This window comes from Dermacentor albipictus, unplaced genomic scaffold, assembly GCF_038994185.2.
Source record: "Dermacentor albipictus isolate Rhodes 1998 colony unplaced genomic scaffold, USDA_Dalb.pri_finalv2 scaffold_34, whole genome shotgun sequence".
In the NCBI taxonomy this organism is placed as follows: domain Eukaryota; kingdom Metazoa; phylum Arthropoda; class Arachnida; order Ixodida; family Ixodidae; genus Dermacentor; species Dermacentor albipictus.
In genome coordinates, this window is record NW_027225588.1 from 1,042,615 (window position 1) to 1,061,843 (window position 19,229).

At 45.6% G+C, this 19,229-nt stretch overlaps 1 protein-coding gene across 1 annotated transcript; it reads right to left on the reverse strand.

The window, feature by feature from the left end:
- Window positions 1-739: 739 nt before the first annotated feature.
- On the reverse strand, window positions 740-12,923 carry LOC135921222 (carboxypeptidase M-like). Its single transcript, XM_065455535.1, has 7 exons — window positions 12,551-12,923; window positions 11,406-11,503; window positions 7,791-7,963; window positions 4,781-4,974; window positions 2,771-2,947; window positions 1,514-1,666; window positions 740-801 (listed from the first exon to the last, which is right to left on the reverse strand). Exons 1-7 carry the CDS (start codon window positions 12,753-12,755, stop codon window positions 740-742), a joined length of 1,062 nt encoding a protein of 353 aa, XP_065311607.1. The 5' UTR covers window positions 12,756-12,923.
- Between the last annotated feature and the right edge of the window lie 6,306 nt (window positions 12,924-19,229).

The following is a 19,229-nucleotide window of genomic DNA, read 5'->3' on the forward strand; positions in this document are numbered from 1 at the left end:
ATAAAGATTTCATTTGAGAAGGGAAGTAGACGTCCACGAGCTCAATTCAGAAGTATTTTCGTTCGTAAATGCTTTTTGCAGTTGCCTGACTGCCTTCACCGATAAGTTGTCTAGTGTTATGATTGGCTTGCATCTGCTCTTAGAAAACAGCTTTAGTGCAGGAACTGTTTAGCGAATACCCGCTCGTATGTAAATAGCTTGCACGATATGAAAAGCTGTGTGCCATACATTAGTAACTCATTAATGCGTTTAAGATATATATATATTTAATTGCTACGTGAAAAAAAGTAGCCGGTGCGAACGAAAGGCGACATCTCCTAAGTACCAAGTAATAATAATAATAATAATAATAATAATAATAATAATAATAATAATAATAATCTCTGCACGTTCCGAAAGCCTACGTAGCTGTGTTCGGTGCCACATAGGATTTATCGTAAAAATGTCACTGATGTGCTCCTTACGGTTTATGTCTACAAATGAAGTATCTTAATGTAGGTATGAAATTGAGATCTGAGTTAATATGAGAGCAGGTCTAGAAATATAATGTCTGCCTTAACAATGAACAAATCATAAACTCTTGGGAGAAAGTAAATTGCCTGGGCAATGGGGGGGGGGGAGGTTTTCGGTATCTTTCAGGTAACTTCTGCCGGTTCTTTTCCTTATTTCCCGAACCTTCTTAATTTCTTGGGAGTCAAAAAGAAAAAAAAGGACGATGCAGTTTCCTGCCCTTTCTAACTTAGACATTGAGCTTGTTTTTATTACGCCGGAGTTCTTTCTTGATGCTTATGCTGTAGCACCCTTCACATAGAACATACAGAGATTGCAAGTAGGCTTCATAGTTGGGTGGGGAAGGGGTTGCAGCAGGGAGCTTCTACTGTTTAACGGCACGTCAGAGCTAACGTTTTTTATCTAAAAACGTTGGTCACACCAGCTTATATTGCCACTCTAACCAGCATTTTCGATTACCTGTGGTAACCGATCGCTTTCGGCCAGCGCTACTCATGCCGGAACAAGTAAACTTAGACTGAATTTTGGAAATCGTCGCAACAATTTCGCTTGCAATAACCTTGGTTTATCTGGTCAGAAGAGGGGTTCCCTTTTCTTCGCGTTCGAGCTCAAGAGCGTCAGCGTGTATCATTCTATTGCGCTAGAGATGCATTTTTCATAACACCTACAAAGCACATATATGCAGCCTACCGCAAAGAGAAAAAAATATATATTTGTCCAGTCCCCGTTGTCAGCAGTTGGCGGCTGGCGCCTACTCTCTTTGTGATAAGGTGTTCCCACATGTCTGCGCTCTATTATCTTTTTCTTTTTTCTCTGTCCTTAATCTTTCATGTCTATCTCAATTCCTTTAGTAGCGTACTTGCTCAAGGCTTCTCCGGCCGAGTTTACCGAATTTCTCTTATCCGAGCTTTCTCTCTCTCTCTCTCTCTCTCTGATTGTCACTCCATGACAAGGGCCACACGAGCACAAAAATAGAAGTAACAGATAACATAGAGTAACTCGCCTTTGTGGACTTCACCCAAGTAAGCCAGCAGGGATAGCCTGTTCTCCTGCCAGAAGTGGGTGAGTTCACGAGGGTGGGGGAATTTGCAGCAGGACACCTCCAGCGTAGCATCCATGCAGCCTTCATATATGTAGTTGTAGTCCCCCATGCCGCCTGGGTGACATCAACCATAGTTTTTGTTTTATTAACACGTGACCACTATTACAACTCTGCGTCAGACGATGTCGCTGCCAGCGTTACAGCTGCCGTGCCCGTCTCAGGTTACACGCTACTCCGCAAACGGTAACATGTATACGCCATAGCTAAGCCTCTTGGCTTGTACCTATGAGCAAAAACATGGCATAGCCGCACAGATCTGCCAACTGGTCTAAAAATGCAAATATAAACTGTGTGTCCCAGCTAACGTTAGCCAATATGTTCAACGAAAAGGAAGAGTTGAAAAAGATGGTGCATGGCAATTTTAAACCAATAAAACCTTCCGTGTCCCCTCCACAAAGCTGTGACGACAGAACACCGCCGGTTTCAGGATCGTATCTTGCATCAGCTGGAACGGCCTATTTATATATAAATGGTGAATCACCATTCTTCCTTCTTAGTGCCACTTACCACTTATCCAATATAACTGCTAAGCTGATAGCAATCTCTCGCATCGTGTTGGGTTCCTCACGTTTTTGTCTGCTTCACGCTCAATCTATGATATGGATCCTTTAAAGGTGGCTCGCAATCTTGTAATTAAAATTAGTTTGATTGCGCATGATCGCATATCGATGAACATGCATCATGGCCGTTCCATGGCTTGGCTTGTGACGGTTGCTATACTCGTGACGGTGGCTTTATTTATAAAATTAACATTTGCCTGGGAGAGGCGTCTTAAAACTTGCAGTGCCCCTTCGACAACTATATTCGCCTCTCTCCCTTGATCCATTCTTCATCCGTATCCCACAACTCTTGCTTCTTCGTTAAAAGCAGGAAACGAGAATAGCAAACACAACACGAAATTCTGAACATTAAACAGTGCACAGGTGAGCCAGATTGGTTATAGTCGTGTGCTGTCGCAGGCCTCAGGCACCCCGTGCCGCAGAAACACGTGCACTGTGCTTGAGTAGGTATAACCAAAGTGCACACGGCGCCTTCTCTGCATCAGCACTCGCGCTGCTGCTTCGCGTAGTCTCTGCCGCCGTAAGGCAGTGCTTACTGTGCACCGACTAGCCCCAACGCAACCGTCGGTGCGCTCTGCCCCCTGTGCACCCCGCGTACCTGAGAAGGCGTACCAGGCAGCACCGTTCGTTGTGCCATTGGGAACGACTGACCGACCGTGTGGGGAACACGCTATGCCTAGGTGCATGTTGGCGTGGTTGAATGAGTAGACGCCGGAGATGTGCCGGAACACGTCGTCGTCGGGCGTCAGAGATGGCTGGCGATCGTCTTCAAAGCCTGAGAGAGAGAGAGACGTTTACGGTGTTGGCAAGTGATTAGGGGTACAGCATTGAGTAGTTGCAGAACATGAGAAAAATGCGGTTCAATCGTGCGTGTAGTATTTCGGCCTGAATGTGACCCCTTATGGTTTGTAATGCATTTGTTGAACCGTCGGTGCAACTAACCGCGCTTGTGAACACGACGAGCTGTTCGTTCACGTTGCTGTCCGTATAGCTGAAAATTAAGCTCCCAAATCTTGATCTGGTCTCACCTGAACACAGACGATTTGAACATGCAAGCGTGCGACTCAGGACAAGTACCCGTGCAGGCCGTATAATGAGGCCTCAAAGGAACGAACGAACGGAGCTCGCTGACCCCTGTAAGTTAGGGCCGCCGTGAAGCAATTTCCACTAAGTGTTGTCACGTATATGTGGCGGCGCCTCGGTTACTGCTAATATAGGGGGGGGGGGGGGGTAGAGTTCAAGGTCGTGGGTTAGATAAGTGGCCGCGGAGTCCGCGTATCTGTGCGGGCTAAATGCGGAAACACTCGCGTACTTAGGTTTATGTGGTCGAAATAGAGGAGGGCGGAAACAGTTCTCCGTCTATACCGATCCTCAACTTTGTGCTGCAGAATGCATCCTACGCAAGCAGCCTGATGCTGCTGTTTGCGACCTGCGTGGACGCCATGAATAATTATGGAAAGAAGGAGTGTGCTGTAAGTGAGAGCTGACAAGTGACCTTGGTATTTTCATGAAGACTCCCGATTTTATCACTCATAGTGGTTCAAAAGGACTGCGACACTAATTTACTAGTTATGTAATACGGTATACAGAATACAGAAACAGACAATATAAGCACTGTGGCTGCAACTGACGTTAAGTGACCAACAAAATGGAACTAGGAGTGCAGAAACCATAAACGTACGGGCAGCAAACCTATACAGCAGAGTTCGTTCCACTCATCATCTGAGCGTAATAATTAAAATTTATTTTTTTAGTGGTGGGCACGGAAGCGTGACACGCTTATCCAGTTCATGTACATTTTACGCAAAATTGAAAAGAGAAACCAGTGAGTTTTGTTGCGATTTATAATTATTAAAACAAATGTAGGGTCAAAATTTGGGTGCTATATACCAACAGTGATCATAGGTCAGCCGACCTTGCCCTGTCACAACATTTACATGAACGGGATGGTTTTTTCAGCGTTTCTTTGAATGCACTACCTTTCTGTAGTAAAGTAATCTTATACTGTACTTCTATCTCTTTACCATAATAAATTATTTTGTTCGAAAAACTCGAACATAAGTAAATGTCGTCCCCGAACCGCAGCGCTGGTAGGTCAGTGTGAGGCTATACGAATTAGAAAGTATACTTTCTCATGTTTTCGTCGTTCTGGCACAGAAAAAATTCTAAAAACCTCCGAAACTTAGCATTTAGTTGCTTTGGAATCCAATGTACTCCTTTACCCACGAACAATTTACTACATCAGAGTGGACGCTGTTAAAATCATTGCCGTCAAGGCGAGCAGGTCCGTCATTTCAGGCCAGCGTTGCTACCCATCTTAGTTTTTTTTCTAATCTTCTCTTGCATCTCTTACCTTTTTTATCCCGTTAAGACCAGCCGTTTCAGTCTTGAAGGTTGCGTTAATTACTAATCAAACTTAGCCTAATATTCATCGGTCAGTGTGCGGGTAATACTTTTTACTACTGTCCTCCCCTATACAGTACGTCTTCGAAAAGGCAGTCACGCAGCCTTCATCGCCACATGATGTCACGCCAATCTTAGTAGCCCAAACGTGCTCGTGAATAGCGCATCAAGTGGCGCTTGTAAATGAACCACGCGTGCTACCTACCCTGCATCAGGGAATTGGCGTAGTCGAACGGGTAGTTTACAACCAGCGAGCCACCGTGAAGGTTGGCGGCGAGCACGAAGGGGACCTCGCGCGACCACCGTCGAACTGCCGCAGTCTCGGGCTGCTCTTCCTCCATCTGCGTGTTGTAGCGGGTCGGAAAGTTCCGGTTCAGGTCCACGTCCCGAGCGTTGTGCCTGCGAATGCGTAAAAACACAGTCAGGTTGACTCAGGCATGTTCAGTGTTACGCTAGCGCCACTTGTTACGTCGTGCTCCGGTCCTGCAGCTAAGCGCTGTTTTTTTTTTTCATGACAGCAACATTGCGCCTTCACAAGCTGTATCCCCCCGCATACCTGCATGAACATCTATTCCAGAGACCCAGACCTTCCATGGCCAAACTTCTTTCGCGCGCCGAGATCCCCCTTATAAAATGAAACGTGCTTATTGCAGAACACATAAGAACGTTGCAGTGTCATTTATTCCACGTAATATAGGTTAATGAAATCGTCTACTTCCATAAGTCGCCACTAATCCGGACTTCACAAGACTACAAGAACAAATGAATACCTTGAACGAAACGTTATAATACAACCTTTCACATAATCCTTTTTCAAAGTTTCACTTCGCGTTTTGCCATTGCTAGTATAATTGAGTTCTTATAATTATTTCACTGTTTCTTTCTCGGCATTTCTTGCTATTATTTCCCGTTTTACGTTGATTCTGTTACAGAGAGTATTGGTTGCAGGTTTCGCATGCCACAGTATATCCCAAGCAGCGTTTTTTATATTGCGATACAAATTACATATGGGCACTCCAGGAAATTTTCGCCAATTTTCGCCATCACGAGGCAAGTTTTCGCCACTTCGAGCAAGCGCGATAAGGTCCCACGCGTCACCCCGCACGCCGTATGCTGTGCATCGCTGGCAAGGCGACCGGGGCGCGGGTGAGCGCGTGTCCCTTCTAGCCCAGCCGTGCGCAGCCCTAACGTGGAGGCCCTCTCCGATGGGTGTTAAGGGTTGGTCGATCCGCGACGGCTGGCAGCGGGCATATACGCTCTCCTTGCGCGCGCGTAGTGCTGTGGGTCTCGTGTAATCTCCTTTTTTCCGGGAGACGTTGAAGGGAGAGGCAGCAGTGGCCTTCGCTCGCCTCCGCTCGCGCTTTTCATCACGCCAGTATTTTGGCAGCGAGCGTTCGCGCTCGTCGAGTAGGATCTGTTCATGTTTGCCCGTGATCGTGCGTGGAACCATGCTTGCTAATTGAATTAGTGGGCGAATGTTTACTGCAAATTACGTTACCGGTAAAGATATGAACCTTGCTTGGCGTAGTTGTCTGATACTCTGCTATCGCTATACTATGCATGGCCTTTCGATAAAAACTGCGGTATTGTTTTTTTTTAACTCTTCAGTGTATATAGTGCGCAAATGTACCTTGAAGTTTTACCTCATTGTTGGTTGTCTTTAGCTACTCCGGGCCCTTCGTAATAAATATTTTAATGTATGTGTTTGTTATGCTATACTATTTGGCTTAATGCTAATAATTGTGTATTTTATGCGGTAAATTATACGACGTTTCCTCCCCCTTTTTGCAATTTAATTCCCTTATCAGAGCGGTTCAATGCGTATTTTTAACTAATTAACTAGATAAATAAACGTATAACTAAATCAAATATATCGTGTTAAGAAACACGTGAGCTTATAATTTCGGTGGGCGTCAACGCGTTGGTTAATGTAGTGGTTGCAGTTCCGTCTACAATGTGTAACAGTACAGCACTAATCAAAAGAGAAGTCACGCGCTGGGTATACTGCAGAGCCGCAGGAGACCAAAGCTGGGGGACGTTATTGGCCAGGCGAATAAAAGAACGTGATTAGAGCAGAAAAGAACGCAAGCACCATTTACTATTCACGTTTCGCAGAGTTATTTGCAAAAAAAAAGAACACTCACTTCTGCAGGCAAATGGCCTCCCTTATAATTCTCAAAATCTCCCCGCCGCAAAAACAAGCTCGCTATCATTATGTTCTTGTTTCTTTTGCCAGTCAAGCGTGCGAATGGCTGCGTGAATAAACGCCATGCCTCAGATTCAGACACGCGCTTGTATATATTCTTCCGTACCTAAATTATGAAAAGTAACAGATCGAGAATTGTTTTTTTTTTTCTGTACCTTCACTCGATTGGGAGCCGGAGGTGGACGGGGCTAATAACGGGAAAACATTGCACAGGCACTTTCACCAGTACAAGGAGTAATAATGGCGGAGAAAAAGTCGTACGCTGTGTACGGCAGCTTTATTGTCATGTTCCCAGCAATGAGATTTAATTTACATGTTAAGTGAAACCATCCATAGCACAATAGTTTGGAGTCACCTGCGGGCAAATTTGTTTCTCGTTAACGCAGCTAATGCCGTGAAATTTGAAGAGGAGACCGGTCAGCAAAATGACACAGCTCGCGAAGCTTACGCAACAAGAAAGCATTGTGGCGCCCCCGAAAGCGTTTTATGCTTTTGCCTTTACGTTACATATTTTACTCTCCTAGTACGCAGTCGTCCAGTGTGGAATTGCGCTTTGTACCAGGTTACTTATATATGCATGCAATAAAACGGACTAAGTACTTGAAAGTCTCCTGTAGTGCATATCATAATTATGTCCTGTCACCTTTCGCAACTTGAAGAGGCGGACACTGAAACTTGTATAACTAATAGCAGAGTGATGTTGATTATTTAGGAAAATTTCACAATTTAACTTTGTAGATAATCAAATTATTGCGCCTGTAACAATTGCGGAACTTAAGCCGAGCTGTAATGAAGCAATATTCATTTGCCAGAAATCCTGTACTCAGAACTAGATACACGAAATATGCCTTCAAAATCTCTGGCGAAATGTGTTGACGTTCCAGTGAGCGCTTATCGACACACCATTTTGCAGAGCGCTGCTATCTGAATGCGCCCGGTGGGCTAGAGTCGGTAATTAGTGATTGGAGGCCATGAAGAAACTCAGACGCTGCACATTCATGACACGTACCGTCCTCGCGTGCCCCAGCAGCTGCCCTCCTGGGCGACCTCGTATCCATCGGGGTTCATGCTGGGCATGATATGAATACGCGTGCTGTCCACCAGGTTACGCACGTATGGGTCCACGTTGTACTGAGTCAGCAGGTGCGAGATCAGGTACACCATCAGCTGGCGGCCCACCGTCTGCGCAATTGGGCGCATATCAAAGCAGCTGTGCTTGTCAGTGCCGTAGGTGCAAACTGCCTCATCGATGGGAGCTTAAAGCTCTATCGGGTTTCTGAGACATGCTCGCATTATCTGTGGCTGTTTACGGGTAGCATCGCTTTCTGACAGGTCCGTTTCAATATGAGCTGAATAATTGCTAGCTGCAAAGAGAGAGAGAGAGGGAAACGATGTAGAAAACGTGGGGAGGCTAACCAAGGACGTGTCATATTGGCTACCCTACACTTGGGAATGGGGAAAGAGGAAGAAAAGAAAAAGAGGGAAAAAATAACAAAGAGAGCCATTGCAAGCTCATTTGCAGAGGCATGTCCGCTATCACAAGCGCTAGTACAGTCAAGTAGTCTTCAGAAAGTGCAAAAGAGCTTTTGTGGCCTTTTACATTCAAGAATGCACAAGCCATGGTCTCAAAATCTTTTCCACTGAGAGGATTGTCTTATCATCATTGAGACGGATCACTGCCCTCTCCAATGGCTGCAGACCATCTCTTCCAAAAATGGCCGCCTCCTGCGCTGGAGCCTCGCTTTTCAACAATATTCCTTTGAGGTAGGTTACAAAAAGGGGAGTCTCAACGGTAACGCCGATGGCTTAAGTCGAGGCCCCTAACGTAGGAATCAGCCTCAAAGTTGTTTGTTACTGTTGTTTTTCTTCATGAGGCAGGATTTTTAACATATTGCTTTTGTTTAGTGTTTCAAAGTCATGACGTGCTTTCTAGTGCAATTTTCCAATTTGTGGACGCGTTCTGAGTGCTGCTAAACTACTGTAAGGAACTAGGCAGTAGTATAAAAGGGGAAAGAGCCTGGCATGACTTAGTGAGGGTTGTGTCGTGCTTGCTGACTGAGCGGTTGAGTTTGCTTGCTGGGAACGAGAACAAAAAAATGCAACTCTCCCGAAGTCACTTTGCAGTGCCCTGTGTGAACCTGAACGTGAGAACGAGGCCTTCTCGGTGCGCTGCGCTCAAGAAACGCCGAGGGACGACCGACTTCGGTTATGAGCATCATCGAGCGACATCCCTCCGGACAGCGGATGCAGTCCCCTGACCATCGGGATCTCCTTCTCCCGGTGGGGCTGTCTGTTGCGTTTCGCCTCCGATGTGCGGTATAGCCGGCGCAGATGCAACGGACGCCGTGGCTTCGTTCAAAGCGGCGGACATTTTGGCCAGTTCAGCGCTGCCGCAACGCCTCCTACCAAGCGCGTCCAGGCATGTTTCAATGCTACGTGTCTTCGTGTGTGAGTGTGCATATTGGTGCCCACGCTTGTCAAAGCGCGGCAGCCGGGGAGAGCTCCCCAACGGTGAAGCGAGGAGGTCTGACCGGCGCCGGCCCGGCGGATACGTAACTTCTTGTCACAACGTGTCCGTGCGCCGCCGTCACGTGCGCCTCATCCGAGCCGTTCCTTCTTGCCCTCGACTACGAGAGTATAAAAGCAGCTGCCCAGGACGCCAATAGAGAGGCTTCGATTTCTTCCGTCGAGTAACGTGGTCTCCCGTTTCTCCACTTCGGTCGACCTGACCGGCCGCTCTTTTGCGATGATAAAATAAACAAGTTGGTCTGTTAGCAGTCGACTCATCCTTTGCCAGAACCTTCGGATGCTTACAGCTGTGCCCCAGGCCGCCAGGCCAACACTACGCTTGGGGCTTGCGACCCAGATGCAACAGCTTGTAGTACAGCTGTGCGACTTGTGTTAAACTAACTCTTGGAGCGAAGCTGTGTATGGATAGCCGATTCGTTCGTCCGTGCATCCGTCTGTCGGTCGCCTGTATGCCGACAACTCCTTCGACGGTACCCCATGCGCATACGCGCAAAAAAAATAGTTAAAGAGAACCAACACCACCTAGCTAGCACAAGGCGTGTTTAGTCCTATCCATGACCTTGCCAGAAATTTCCACTTACGAGGGTGGTGCGATGAATGTGGTGGCGTGGAAATCACCGCTGCCTACTAGGGAGCATCCCCATTAGATTCTATCGTAGTCGAGGCACTTAACATGACGTAAAAGACTGCAGGGAAAAGGTCTTGCGCTATCTACGTGGTGTTGGATTAGCTGCGCCAGTAGTGACGTTGTTGCTTGCAGCCGAGCGCACGCGCTGAAGTTTCTCTCCGGCTCCGAAATGAGTAGGCCACGCGTCATACGTACTCCTTAGGAGCAGGCAGCTTTCTATCAGCAATGCCGCGAGCAGAACGAGCAGAACCAGGAACGAGCTTGTCTACGCCTTGCAGTTGCTGCAACCCGGAACAATAACAGGCTCGTGCAGCCGAGCTGAAGCCGCAACTGCATACCGAAGATCCTGCAGCCTACCAAGCCGTCATTTAATGAACCTTTGGGATTAAACCATTGATGAACACCGGGGCAGCACATATCAGCTTCGCTGGTAAACCATCTGTACGGAGTGCATGGGCGGTGATTTTCTTCTTTTTTTCTTGAGTGGGAAGAGCGAGATTGTGATGCCGCTACAACCTCTCACGCTTTTTTGCTGACTGACTGCGTGACCATTTTGGGACAGGCCTCGTACAAGGTTTACCTCTGGGAGTATTAGCCAGAGTCAGTCATAGTCATGGCGGGTGAATGTGGTACATCATTTCTGAACATCTTAACTGAACATCTTGACTGAACTTAAGAGCAGAGAACTGGCCAAGAAAGCGGTCTCATGCGATGAGGGTTGGGAATGGGACACCTTCGCTAAGCAAAGAACGCCAGCGCTTATCGTCACGGGAAAAGATATCTGGTAGTGTAGCTACAGCGTTGAGTGACTATGGCCGAAAGAACCAGACATAAAAAATAAAAAAAATCAACCGGAAGCTACGATGAGTATACAGGAGTTCAACTGCATTAAGATGGGTATCCATACACTACGTACAGATTACATCAAATGCATGTATTATCGGACCTAAGGATCCCGTCTAAGCTATATTTTCGGAGCACGAGGACGCTAATTTTGACATTCGAAGCAAATTCAATTAGAGCACTTTGAGAGATCTGCCATTTTTTGAGAAGCTTAGTCTGGCCTACATACTGCCGCACTGTGAACGCCAAGGATCTACGCAGCTATGGTTCAGCGCACGCATCTAATAAGTTAAATTTGGATAATTTCCAATGCGACTAAAGTACCTGTATGGTTCAAAACTTTACAACGCCTATTTCTGTAACTCACATTGGTTTCGCTTCAAAGCCAAACATGCACTCTAGAGAATACAGCACTACAGCAGATGTTTTTTTTTTTTCTCGCGTGGACATTAAGACACGTCTCAAACAGATGCGATGAGGCTGAATGGGAGCCGAATGTGATTGGATATATCTGCTGATGTAGTTCCTAGGCATAAAATGGGCAAGCTGGCAGACCGCTATATACGAGACACTTCCTTTGCGGTGGAACGCGGTGGAAGTAAGCATACACAAGGGGAGACTGACCTCGTCGCCGTGCATGTTCGCAACATACTTCACATTTGGCTTGAGCAGCGGCTCCTTGTGGGGCTCCTTGGTCACCAGCAGGACCCACAGTTCACGTCCTGTAGTTGAGGCAAAGCACAGGGAGTCCAATGATGCGCTTCTTTCGAAAGAGCAGTGGAGCCTAAATATTAATGAATATAAAAATTAGGGGTGCTCGAAACGCGACATTTCTGTGTCGAATATGAATATTCGAGAAGTGTGACGTTCGTATAGCGGGTAGAATGTTAATTGTTTTGTCATTTCCAAACAGAGCGAAACGTGAAGCTTGTGTTGAGCCCACTTGGTAAAAGTGTGAGCCTTTCTTTAGATTATTTCATACATGCATATAGTACCCTCCACTACTGGAGGACTGGTTAACTGAGAAGCTTGAAAATTAAAGAATAGGTTTCAGTTCTGCTGCACCATGACAATGAATGTAATAAAAGAAGTTATCAGCAAGTTACCGTATGCAGGTAGGTTGTTGTGTTGGTATAAGGAGCGCAGCCAGACAATACTGCACCACGCATTGTTTTAGGGAGATGTAACTATGGTGAGGCTGGTTAAATAATGCATTCATTGGCCCAAAGACCTAATATGTGACAATTCGTATAAGGGCTGCCTCAAAGCGAGGCATTCAGCAAACTTTACCTGCCCTGTGCCTTTGCTCTGGAACCAGTGGCTCTGGGAAACAAACGCGGCTATGCATAGGAGTTGCAGGTTGACTACCTAGAATTCGTATATAGAAATATGGGCCGTAAGGTAAGCAATGTAAAAATGTTAATTACCTCAATGAGTTAATTATCCAGTTAAACATTTTGGTTTCTCTTAGAAGTAAAGGCCGCCGCACCGAATAATTTAGGTGAAGGGTTAGAATTGTGCTATCTGGCACAGGCAATTTTTAAAAACTTGTTTAAGCAAACGAAAAAAAAAAACGCTGTATGTACAGTATGGTGCTGATTTTTCTTCTTGACCCCGCCCCCCCTCCCAACCAAAAGGTTGCGTTTCACTCATGGGCACCGATATCGAAGGCACAAGCCACGCCTTGGAGTTCGCGCAATAATAGTATACTAGACACATCAACAACCACCTTTTCCTGAGTGCGCCAACGTGGTAAAGCTTGTACGTACCTTCGACAGACTTGCCGATACTGTAGAGCTTGGTGAACCCCGGGTAGCGATCGCTGATTTTCTTCAGGAAGGCAGTCATCTGTTCGTGATTGTAGTAGGTGAGTCCCTCCGGATTGCCCACTCCGGCTGGGATGGCGTATTGGCAGCACACGACGCACATGCTGACAAGCAGCGATGTCAGCATCGACAGGAACATTCCCTGCATCTTCACTTCAGCGTCTTTTGACGCTACGCCTGCACAGGATAGGGGGAAATATGGCAGCTTGCGCGACTGATTGTCACTACTTGGGCGGTTCGATAATGGCCAAAGCGTTGTGCTGTAGAATACCACTTTTCATATTGTTACGTAAGAAGACGCAGGCGAAATGCTATATACAAGTATGTTTACAAAGGGATACGCCGCACTTGGCCAAGAGGCAACAGCACGCGCTAGCCTCCAATAGTCGTCGTCGTCTTATCGCTGCTCGCCTCTTCGTCATTGCAAATACTGTTCCGTAGCACTACCCCCGGCGACAAAAGCGCCGTCCCGGAGCGACTAACGGCCGGACTCAGAAGCAGTGTAGTAGGCCTTGAGCTTACTGACGTGCACGACATCACTAGATACTAGAGTATACGACTAGGTTGAACTCACAGTAGCAATTTCGTACGTCACAGGCGTCACCTGGCGAAGCACGTGGTAGGGCACTGTGTATCGCGAAAGGAGCTTTTCTGAAAGTCCGACGTGACGAGAGGCCGACCACAGGAGCACGAGCGCACCAGGCGAAAACTGTACGTCACGGTGGCGGGCGTTGTACTGACGCTGCTGAGTGGTTTGCTAGGCCGTCAGTCGAGCACGGGCAAGCTGGCATGCATGGTCGGCGAGGGCGATGGCGTTGCGGGCATACTCGCTTGTTGAGATCGCAGCAGTAGGAAGTGCCGTGTCCAGGGGCAAGGTCGGTTTTCGACCGTACAGGAGATAAAATGGAGAAAATCCGGCGGTGTCGTGCCGGGAAGAATCGTACGCAAATGTTACGTAAGGAAGGGCAATGCCCCAGTCGTGGTGGTCTTTGGAAACGTACTTGGACAGCATATCGGTAAGCGTACGGTTTAACCGCTGTGTCAGGCCATTGGGTTGAGGATGGTATGAGGTAGTCAGTTTGTGTTGAATGGAGCAGGAACGCACAATGTCAGCGATAACTTTCGAGAGGAAGTTTCGACCACGGTCAGTAAGCAGCTGTCGCGGGGCGCCAGGAAGCAATATAATGTCACGCAAAAGAAAGTCCGCGACATCAGTGGCGCAACTGGTAGGGAGAGCCCGCATGATAGCATATCGGGTAGCGTAATCAGTTGCGACGGCTACCCATTTGTTCTTAGAGGATGACGTGGGAAAGGGACCGAGGAGGTCCAAATCCAACAGGGATGGTGATCGGCTGGAGATGACCGGCAGGTAGCACCTGAGGTGTTTTCCGACGCTGGCAGGGATCACAGGAAGCAACATAGCGTCGAACGGAGCGAGCGAGACCAGGCCAATAGAAGCGGCGGCGGACGCAGTCGTACGTGCGGGTTACCCCAAGATCAGATTCGACGAAGATCAGATTCGAAGAAGCTAAGATTCGTCAGGGAGGAAGTTACTTCGGTAGAGAATGCCGCCCTGGAGGATATATCGGCGAACGGCTGTGTCGGTATGTGTAGAGTGCAGACGCTCGATGAGTGCTCGCAGCGATAGATCTCGGTACTGCTCATCGGCGATGTTAGCGAAGGCAGACACGGAGAAAATGGCGTTGGCGGTACTACAGTCAGCGTCGTCAGGCTCGTCTACCGGGTAGCGAAACGGACAGTCAGCGTCCTTGTGTAGTCGGCCAGATTTGTAGGTGACATTGTATACGAATATTCTTGGAGGCGTATGTCCCAGCGACCAAGTCTTCCTGTAGGATCTTTGAGTGAGCATAACCAGCAAAGCACGTGATGGTCTGTGACAACGGAAAAGGGTCGGCCATATAAGTATGGGCGGAACTTCGCAATCGCCCAAACTAGGGCCAGACACTCGCGCTCAGTGATGGAATAGTTGCGCTCCGAGGGTTAGAGGAGCCTGCTGGCGTAAGCGATAACGCGGTCGTTGCCGCGCTGGCGTTGTGCCAGCACTGCGCCAATTCCGTGACCGCTGGCATCAGTACGGACTTCGGTAGGCGCAGATGGATCGAAATGGGCCAGAACGGGAGGCGTTGTGAGAAGGTCGATTAGATGTGAGTATGCAGAGGCCTCGTTATCGCCCCACTGGAAAGTTCAAGTTCAAGTTCAAGTTTATTGTTGTTATGACATGTACAAAAAACGGGCTTACATATTATATACAGCATCAGGAGGTCCCAGAGTGAGAAACTGCCAGGGGGACCTCCTATCATTAGTGGGTGCATAAGAGTGTTAGAGCAGCAAGTAGTGGGCGAACAAACAAACAAAACAAAAGAAAAAAAGAAACGCGTTAAAAATACAATTCGTAGGGAACAAGTGCAAATAAATAGAAGACAATTAGATATATAGTAAAAACAGCATTATACACTAATATCACAATAAATAATCATAAGCAGGAATATTTAGTAATATAACAAAATTCGGCTCTTCTGCATATTACGAACAGAGAAAAATACAAAATATTTTACAGAAATATGAAGCCCAACGATACAATAACAGAAGTAATGTAAAGAAAATGTAATAAATATGGAAATGTTTTTATGACAAATGAAAAGATGCTTCTGCTAACAGTATTCTTTTCATATTGTGTTTAAAAAACTGCAATGAAAGAGATGATTTAATATTAGCAGGGATGCGATTCCAAAGTGAAATGCCATGGAAACGAAGTGTAAATATACCATAGTTAGATCTGATTTTAGGTAATAGAAGGTTATTGCATTCTGCAAACCTAGTATTATTTTTGTTCATGAGGTTATCAAAAGGAAGACTGTCTAAGGTTATTTCACGATGAAAGAGACGAAATGTAATGAGTAACAACTTGTGATAGAACAGCTGTTGAATGGGTAAAACGTTAAGATGTTGATAGAAAGGTAAAGAATGGCACCGGAATGAGCTAAAGGTCATTAATTTTATTGCCTGATTTTGAAGACGTTGAAGTGGTTTTAGATGAATGGCATATGTATTACCCCATGAGGATAAACAGTATGATAAATGACTGTTATTATAAGCATAATACAACCATCTAATAATATGAGGGTTGAAGAATGCGCGTGTTTTAATGATAATGCGGATGCCGAATGAAACCTTCTTTATTAGCGAGTTGACATGACTATTGAATTTAAGGTGTTTGTCGAGAGTAATACCCAGAAATTTAACAGTATCAGATGTCGGTATAACATAAGTATTTAACGAGACAGTTATTAGAGAAGAAATCGGTGTTTGTGGATTATGAAATAGTACAAAGGTTGTTTTTAAAGGATTGATTTGAAGTTTATTATCAGTGCACCAGGAATAGACATTGTTAAGATCAGTGTTAAGTGTGTCTTGAAGTGCGGTAAGCGATTTCTGTGACGAGTAGATGGTAGTGTCATCAGCATATAACAAACAGTTACAATTGGTAAGTACATTTGGTAGATCATTTATAAATAATAAGAACAACAATGGGCCTAGTATAGAGCCTTGGGGAACGCCACAGTTAATTACTTTAGTAGAAGAGAATTGGCCATTAAGATACACTACTTGAGGCCTGTTAGACAAGTAGCTACGAATAAGAGTTAGGGATGGGCCAGTAATACCAAAAGATTCGAGCTTATACAGAAGAATAGAATGATCTAGAGTGTCAAAGGCTTTTGTTAGATCGATGAATATGGCTCCTGCAACAAACCCTTCGTCAATAAAGCGTTTAATGTTATCCGTGAAGTTAATTAATGCCAATTCCGTCGAATAATTCTGCCTAAAACCGAATTGGAATGGAGAAAGAAGATTAAATTTATTGAGATAGTGCATTAGACGAGTGTAAATAAGTTTTTCAATGGCCTTACTAAAAAACGGCAAAATGCAAATTGGGCGGTAGTTATTAATGTTTTCACGAGAACCCTTTTTGAACACAGGGATTACTTTACCCTGTTTCATCAAATCAGGAAATATGCCTGTGCTAAAAATTTTGTTAACGATATCTGCAAAAACAAATGATATGTCTGCCGCAACCAGTTTTATTCTAGAAGGCTGAATAGAATCTAGGCCAGGTCCAGTAACATTAAGAGAAGAAATTACCTTTAAAACTTCTTCGGAAGAAACCGGTCGAAGAAAAAATGACTGAGGGCAACGTGGGAGATGGCGTAAAACACTAGGCGATAGCATGTTCTGACAAGTGGCAAAATGATCACTAAAAGCATTTAATATGTCAGGCTCGGTTGTGCATTCCTCGTTGTCATAAATTATCTTTTTAATGCCCGTGTTAGTCTCTGTAATATTAAGAAATTCTTTAATAAGCTCCCAATTACGCCTGGTATTCATACCGTTCTGAATTATCCGTCTTTCATAACAGTCCCGTTTTGCGCGTTTAAGGATACCAGAAAGGATATTGCTATATTTCTTAAATTTAGTTCGCAAAGCTGTGTTAAACGGCTGCAGTCTCACCTTTTTGTGAAGATTATTCTTTTTTGTTATAAAGCGCAGCAACGCGTTTGTAATCCATGGATTTCTGGGAGATGAGAATCTTTGCTGAAAGGACACACGAGTTGTGCACTCATCTATATACTTTGTTATTGTTGATAAAAATATCGAGTACGCCCTGTCAGGACAATTCTCCTCAAGAACGCTCTCCCAACAAGTGCCTTGTACCTTCTGTATAAATAACGTTTCATTGAAAGAATTTTTTGAATATTGGTGACACTGTGTACGTTTTGCGACACCCAGAAGGAAGAACAGAGGATAGTGGTCAGTAATGGAATAATCTATTACTGCAGTGGTATAGTCAGAAGATGATGAGGAAAATATATGATCTATCAATGTGCAAGAACCAGAAGTGTCGCACCTGGTTGGAACATTGATTAAGGAAGAGAAACCGTAGCTAAATAAGCAGTTGGTATAATCAGAACATGACTGACAGTTGGGATTAAGTATGTTGATGTTAATGTCACCACAAATGATGATGTTCTTGTTTTCATTGGTTAAGACGCTGAGTATTTCTTCTAGCTGTGAACAAAAGTCCGAATACGACGATGAAGGGGAACGATAAACGGACGCCAGGATTGTATTCCGGTTATTGAGGGACAGGACATTCCGGTCGAACTCCAGCCAGACAGACTCGCACAACAAATTGCGGAACGAAAGATCATGACGACGAGTGTACGAAATCGACGAATTCACAAATATGACAGATCCACCACTTCGCTAAACCCCACGGTAACTATATTCACTGGTATATCCTGCCAGACCGAATAGATTGCCATCTACTGGTGTTAGCCATGTTTCAGACAGGCATATTAACAAAAAATTTTGGGTAAGTAAAGTAAGGAAGTTCAAGAGGTCATCATGATGTTTGCGCAGACTTCGAATATTGCAGTGAATGAACGAAAATTTGTGCGATTTGTCGTGTAACAATGTTTTCACCTGATCACATGAAAACATGCCTCTATTCATGGTGAGGATTTACTTCGGAAAAACGGGAGTGCTCGCGTACTGATTATGTAAAGATAGCCAGATCGCTTACGCCTGAGATGCGATAAACGCGGCTATTCTCAGTCTTTCTAGCTTTGATTGCGCAGTTTTCAGTCCAGAGGAATCGCCATCCTTTAGACTTCTTCAATTCGAGAGCTTGCGCGAAAAGCCGCTTGTTCTCTGGCGTGAGGTGATCATTCACAAAAAATGGGGAATCATTGTTTCGCGAAAATCCAATGGCTGATGTGGTGAGCTTAGCCTTTTTAGCTTTACTGATGAATTCAGTTCGCTTCGACCTGGAACAGAATCGTGCGATAATGTTCTTGTCTTTTTTTGCGGGGACACGATGAGCAATGTCAATGTCAGAGGGGACGATAGGACAGCCAATCTTTTCACCAATAGTTTGTATTACAGCCAGACAGTTTTCACCTTCCGTGACGGGAATGCCTTTTACTTCAACGTTGTTTAGTCGGGAATACTGCTCTAGAGACATGAGACGTTGAGACAGCTTTGCGTTTTCATCCTTTAACAGCTTATTTTCCTTGAAAATGGTCTCATTCTGTACTTTCACGGATTCATACAGTCCATTAAACATGCTAAGACTTTCTTGGGGCGTCATTTTTCAAATGCTCGGCCAGGGGTGGTGCTATGGCGGCGAAATTTCTCACGAAATGGCGGAAGTACGAACAAGGGCCGATGAAGCTGTGCACATCCTTGACACACTTCCGAACAGGGAAGTGCGTAACAGCATGGATCTTGCCTGGGTCTGGTTGCACTCCGCTCGCGTCAACAAGATGCCCAAGGACGGTAATCTGGCGACGGCCGAATTGGCACTTTGATGCATTGAGTTTCAGACCGGCTCGACGAAAAACGTCCCGAACTGCTGAGAGGCGCTCGAGGTGCGTAGCGAACGTTCGGGAGAATACTATAACGTCGTTCAAGTAGCACAGGCACGTGAACCACTTGAAACCGTGAAGAAGGGATTCCATCATGCGTTCATAAATGGCAGCAGCGTTACATAGACTGAACGGCATCAGTTTGAATTGATAAAGACCGTCGGGTGTTACAAAAG

Bases quoted from the DNA above. Each gene is read 5' to 3' on its own strand.
- LOC135921222 (XM_065455535.1), bottom strand. From the start codon at position 12,755: ATGCAGGGAATGTTCCTGTCGATGCTGACATCGCTGCTTGTCAGCATG. The intron at 2,948-4,780 runs GTAGGTAGCACG...TCTCTCTCTCAG, and splicing joins CGCCAATTCCCTGATGCAGG to GCTTTGAAGACGATCGCCAG. The intron at 1,667-2,770 runs GTACGCGGGGTG...GATGTCACCCAG, and splicing joins TGCCTGGTACGCCTTCTCAG to GCGGCATGGGGGACTACAAC.